The sequence below is a fragment of the Schistocerca gregaria genome, chromosome 1 (genome assembly GCF_023897955.1).
Source record: "Schistocerca gregaria isolate iqSchGreg1 chromosome 1, iqSchGreg1.2, whole genome shotgun sequence".
In the NCBI taxonomy this organism is placed as follows: domain Eukaryota; kingdom Metazoa; phylum Arthropoda; class Insecta; order Orthoptera; family Acrididae; genus Schistocerca; species Schistocerca gregaria.
Genome location: NC_064920.1, coordinates 218,505,896 through 218,511,895, shown reverse-complemented (window position 1 = coordinate 218,511,895; position 6,000 = coordinate 218,505,896). Strand labels below are relative to the sequence as shown.

Genomic DNA, 6,000 nt, shown 5'->3' with positions numbered 1-6,000 from the left:
AGTGTTGCCAATGCAGGATTTTGTGCACGAACTGTCATCTTATTTTGTCCTATACATGTACAATGGAATTCATGTCGGGCAATGTGGGTGGCCAAATCATTTTCTCAATAACTATAGCCTGCTGACATGGTGCATAGTCATCCATAAAAATTCCATCATTGTTTTGGAACATGAAGTCGATGAATGGATGCAAAAACGTCTTCATGTAATCTAACATAACAATTTCCAGTCAATGATTAGTTCAGCTGAAGCAGAGAACCCAGTCTATTCCCAATAAATACAGCCCACACCATTATGAAGTCACTACCAGCTTGCACGGTGCCTTGTTGACAACTTGAGTCCATGACGTCATGGGCTGCGCCTCACTCGAAAGCTACCATCAGCTTTTACGAACTGGAATCAGGAGTCATAGGACCAGCCCATTGTTTACCAATTGTCTAGGATCCAACTGATATGGTCACGAGCCCAGGAGAGGCGCCATAGGTGACGTTGTGCTGTTAGCAAAGTTACTGACATTTGTCAAATGCTGCTGTAGCCCATTAACACAAAATTTCGCTGCACTGTCCTAAAGGATATGTTCGCCGTACATCCCACCTTGATTCCTGTTGTTGTTTCACACAGTGTCGCCAGTCTTTTAGCACTACATGTCTACACAAACAAAAGTGAACGCCATGACCACTGCATTGTTCGTGGTGAGAGGTAACGCCTGAGATTTGGAATTCTTGGTACTCTTGGCACTGTGGATCTTGCAATATTGAATTCCCTAAGGATTTCCGAAACTAAATGCCTCATGTGTCAAGCTCCATCTACCATTCCACATTCAAAGTCTGTTGATTCCCGTCGTGCGGCCACAATCGGAAATCCTTTCACATGAATCACCTGAGCCAATATGCTTTCCTTTTATAGCTTGTGTATGCGATACTATAGCCATTCTGTATATGTGCATATCGCTATTCCATGACTTTCGTTACCTCAGCGAAACATGAAGCTGTATTTGCCTTTTACTTCAAACAGCGATATGTCGGTGGTAAAAGTTGTACCTCAGAACATTTTCACACTCGTCATCAATCGTATTAACATTATGAATTGAATAAAAAATCTATTAAAAATAAAATTAATTTATTTTTCTCAAACTGATACACAACCTTCGTGCTAATTGCGGATCATTCAGAAAACTGACAATTACTTACTTGTCAATACTGCTCATCAGCCATACTTCTAAATGACTACGCTACTGACATTAGTATCTTCTTTCTTTTATGCATCTAAAACACAATGTCTTCATTCCAGGCCTTCCCACAACTATTTTTCCCGGAATGTCTGGGTGGTACGGTTGCACAAAATCCCAGTGCGTCATAATCTTATATGGTGGCTCAACAATGCCAACCAGGCGAAAAAATTCAAGACGAGTCATGTCACTGTACGCTGGACCAGAGTGTAGATGGTGCAATAAGAAGCACGTTTCTGGAAAGCGCAGTGGCAAGCTTATACTTCTTTTAAAATATTCTGCTTCCACTCCATATAGTTTTCGTATTGCTTCAGTGATCACCTTTAACAAATGGAAAGTGCACATAATAAGATGTCCCTTTTTACAACACACATGTGTTACGGGATTCTTAATACACACATCAAAAAAAGCTTTGCACCACCTCAGTTCAGAGAGTTTCGAAACTCGTACAAGAAATTGGAATAGAGATCAACACACACATCATTTCCGCCCTTTTTATTGCTCATGAAAACCACACATTGTGTGTTGTATAACCATACAGCGAGACCTCCAGAGGTGGTGGTCCAGATTGCTCTACACACCAGTACCTCTAATACCCAGTAGCACGTCCCCTTGCATTGATGCATGGCAGTATTCATCGTGGCGTACTATCCACAGGTTCCTCAAGGCACTGTTGGTCCAGATTGTCCCACTCCTCAATGGAGATTCGGCGTAAATCCCTCAGAATGGTTGGTGGGTCACTTCGTCCATAAACAGCCCTTTTCAATCTATTCCAGGCATGTTCGATAGGGTTTATGTCTGGGGAACATGCTGGCCACTCTAGTCAGGTGATGTCCTTTTGCTGAAGGAAGTCATTCTCAAGATGTGGACCATGGGGGCGGGAATTGTCGTCCATGAAGACGAATGCCTCACCAACATTGTTGCACTATCGTTCAGAGGATGGCATTCATGTATTGCACAGCCATTACGGTACCTTCCATGACCAAAAGCGGCATACGTCGGCCCTACATAATGCCACCCTAAAACAGCAGGGAACCTCCACCTTGCTTCACTCGCTGGTAGACAGTGTGTCTAAAGCGTTCAGCCTGACTGGGTTGTCTCCAAACACATCTCCGACAATTATCTGGTTGAAGGTATATGCGACACTCATTGGTGAAGAGAATGTATGGCCAATCCTGAGTGGTCCAGTCAGCATGTTCTCGGGCCCATCTGTACCGCGCCATGGACGTCAGGAGTGAAGTTGCACATCATGCAGCCTATTAGCACAGTTTGAGTCGTAACACGACTCCTGTGGCTCCACGAAAAGCATTATTCAACATAGTGGCGTTGCTGTCAGGGTTCCTCCGAGCCATAATCAGTAGGTAGTGGTCATCCACTGCAGTAGTAGTCCTCAGGCGGCCTGAGCGAGGCATTTCATCGACAGTTCCTGTCTCTCTATAGCTCCTACATGTCTGAACAATAATGCTTTGGTTCGCTCTGAGACGCCTGGACACTTCCTTTGTTGAGAGCCCTTCCTGGCACAAAGCAACAATGTGGACGCGATAGAACCGCGGTATTGACCATCTAGGCATGAATGAACTACATACAACACGAGCCGTGTACCTCCTTTCTGGTGGAATGACTGGAACTGATCAGCTGTCGGACACCCTCCATCCAATAGGCGCTGCTCATGCATGGTTATTTACATATTTGAGCAGGTTTAGTGACTTCTCTGAACAGTCAAGGGAAATGTGTTTGTGCTACAATATCCACAGTCAACGTCTATCTTCAGGAGTTCTTGGAACCAGGGTGATGCAAAACTTTTATTGATGTGTGTAGTTATGTAATATACTCTTCTTGGCAAGAGGTTACAGATAGTTACTTCATACATGTGATTAGATACACATTAATATATTTCTGAAGCTTTTATTATCCCATAAACTACATACATACATACATAAATATTCACATGTAACATTAAAGAAGTATGTGATTACAGTTGTACTGCACTAACATCATATGTTAGTACGTCATCAAATAAATAAATAAATAAACATAAACTGTGAAATATTTCATGATACATTTATGTTTGTACTTTTAAAAATAGTTGTGATGCTTATCGTACAATGTCATACAGAGAGAAAATTATGACTAACATGTAGATACTGTGCACATTCTCAGAAACATACCCTTACATTAATTCTTGCGCTGGTCAGAAGCGATTATCTTCTAGAGAGATAAATGCCAGGAAACAATGTGCCATAATGCCAGACCAATAGCCTCATCAGAGGCAGACGTGAAATCAAATTCTACAAATCACAACTGCTGAATGTTGGAAAGGTTTCCATAACAAAATTATGTCTGATTTGGAGATACAAACATGGCTGTCAAGTTGTGAATTTGTTTGAATATATATGTGGTCACAGTAGTTATAGTGGCAGCTTGACCTAACAAGTGTGAGTAACAGATGTGAAATTGTGAACAGGTAATGTAAAGCAGTGGGGCTGTAGAAGTTGTGTCAACGTTGTTGTGTCACAAATTGCAGTGGAGCAACGAGCAGTGATTCTGTTTCACGTTATACTCAGTAAAATGTCATGGGGATATCTGAGTCTACGGAGAAAACTTAACGGTAATAACTGGTTAAATTGTGCGCGAGTGTTTTAAACGTTTTAAACGATGTCGGGTGACTTTCGAGGGAGAGAGGTCAGGGCATCTCACCTCAACTGCGTTCGACGTGAACGTCGAGAAAATTGGTGATTCGTTGACAACAGAAAGCCATCCCTCAACAACGAATAAACTTGTAACGCCACTGAAGAATGGCGAAATCACAGTCTGGACTGCCATTCTCTGCTCTTCATGGCAAGGCTGTTGAAGGAAGAGTAAATGTCATTGACGTTTGTGGATTGGTAATGCACAATATGCTGGGCGAGACACTATAAATTTAAAACGTGCCACCTAGTAGTCAAGAAACTACATACATCAGTCTGCTGCTACAAGTAACAGCGGTCAAATGAAAATGTATAGCGGTTTTATAACACTGTTAAGGCAGAAATAGAAAGATTGCTGGGTCCTATCTTCGAGACTGTATTAGGAGACTGATTGATTGATGGAGAAGGAGTTTGCATTGATGATGAAGAAAATTGCTGATCAACAGAGAAGAGAAAGCATTACAGAGGAACGGCGAATAAAGAAAAAGGGCTCTGGAAGACAAAAATGAAGACAGAGTGCTGAATAATAATCACAGAAAGGATCAAAATCTGTAAATAGTAGATTTAATTTCAATTTAAAATCACTTGTGGGGTTCCCTACGTCTTTAGATTGACCTCTCCCTACTTTTCCCTTTACATCAGGATTAACAATTTTGTACTGTTTGATAAAGGATCGAGGAATGAGACGTTAACGCTTGTAATAGGCACCCAGTCTAACTTACCCGGACATCCTGCTTTGTTCACTGAGTCACAGGCTGTAATGTGCTGGGTAGAGCGCATGGCTCAGGAAATGGGAAACTTGGGCTCACGAAAAACTTACTTAATTTCTAAGGAATAGACCAGTATAGCCATAGCATTTTAATAGGAATTTTATATAATAGAATGAATGCTTTAGAATAATATGAGTACCATGTATATCAGTAATAGAGGATAGGCAGGATTTTCGGTCATGGCTACTGAGTTTAAATCAGGAATATTAGGACATATAATCTAGTTGTAAAGTAACCCCCAGGGAAATGCCTAACAGGTACTACTTAATTCAACGAGATAAGTTTAAGCTGTGATACAGCACCAACGATTAAGGAAAGAATAAGGAATCCCAATGGCATTGTCTGGCCAGAATTTACAGTCTTCACACCATGTGGCATTGTCTCAAAATAGCGACGTTTTGAGATATCACAAGGACGTGAGATACGTTTCTGCCCATGATGTCGACAACTGAACTGCTCCAGGTCTCTCGAGATGCAATGTTCAAGATAGCAACAATAACCAGTGAAGCAAAAGATGTGACTTAGTAGGAAAGATTCCTGTAGGATAGGATGATATGAGGAAGTAAAGAATTAAAACGATTTTCTATTCAGCACACGTGGATCTGGTATAGCACCAGTAGCTGGGGAAGAAGTTAAAGAGTTATAACTGGTATAGATCCTATATGTGGGTCAGTAGTATTGGAAAGCTATTGAAACACGGTGCAATGGATGAAACTTTCAGAGTGAGAAAAATTAATAAAGAAGAATAAGAATATAAGTTTCTGGGAGTTCCGACAGAATCTCCAGTTATGATGTCTTAAGAACATGACTGCAGCAAAGCTATCATGGCTTTTTTACTGCTGTGAGTAAAATTTTCCTTACTTCCTATGAAGTACAGTGCACTAGGTGAGGCTGCAAACCGCAAAATTCCTGCAGCCCAATATCGCTAGCAATAGAGCAGTGCACATACGATTCAGTTAATGTAGCACCGTTTTGTTCCTCATGAGTTAACGAAGAGCCAAGCCCATAGTATGTATTTTCTGCTTGAAAGACTTTACAGAGAGGTAGTGAATTAATTGAAGTGAATTTGCAGAACATGCTATTGGAAGGAGTAGATAAATGTTCTAATGGTTCAGATGGCTATAAGCACTGTGGGACTTAACATCTGAGGCCATTCAGTCCCCTAGACTTAGAACTTCTTAAGCCTAACTAACCTAAGGACATCACACATATCCATGCCCGAGTCAAGATTCGAACCTGCGACCGTAGGAGCAGCGCGGTTCATGGCTGAAGCGCCTAAAACTGCTCGGCTACAGCAGCCGGCTAGATAAATGTA

At 41.5% G+C, this 6,000-nt stretch overlaps 1 protein-coding gene across 1 annotated transcript in view; it reads right to left on the bottom strand.

Annotated features, from left to right (window-relative positions):
- Nucleotides 1-1,102: 1,102 nt before the first annotated feature.
- LOC126337675 (sterile alpha motif domain-containing protein 15-like) overlaps nt 1,103-6,000 on the bottom strand; it is a 46,419-nt gene continuing 41,521 nt past the window's right edge. The window contains exon 4 of the mRNA XM_050001491.1: nt 1,103-1,549. Within this exon, the coding sequence (XP_049857448.1) occupies nt 1,241-1,549 (309 nt within the window). The 3' untranslated portion in view covers nt 1,103-1,240. The remainder of the gene's footprint in view (nt 1,550-6,000) is intronic.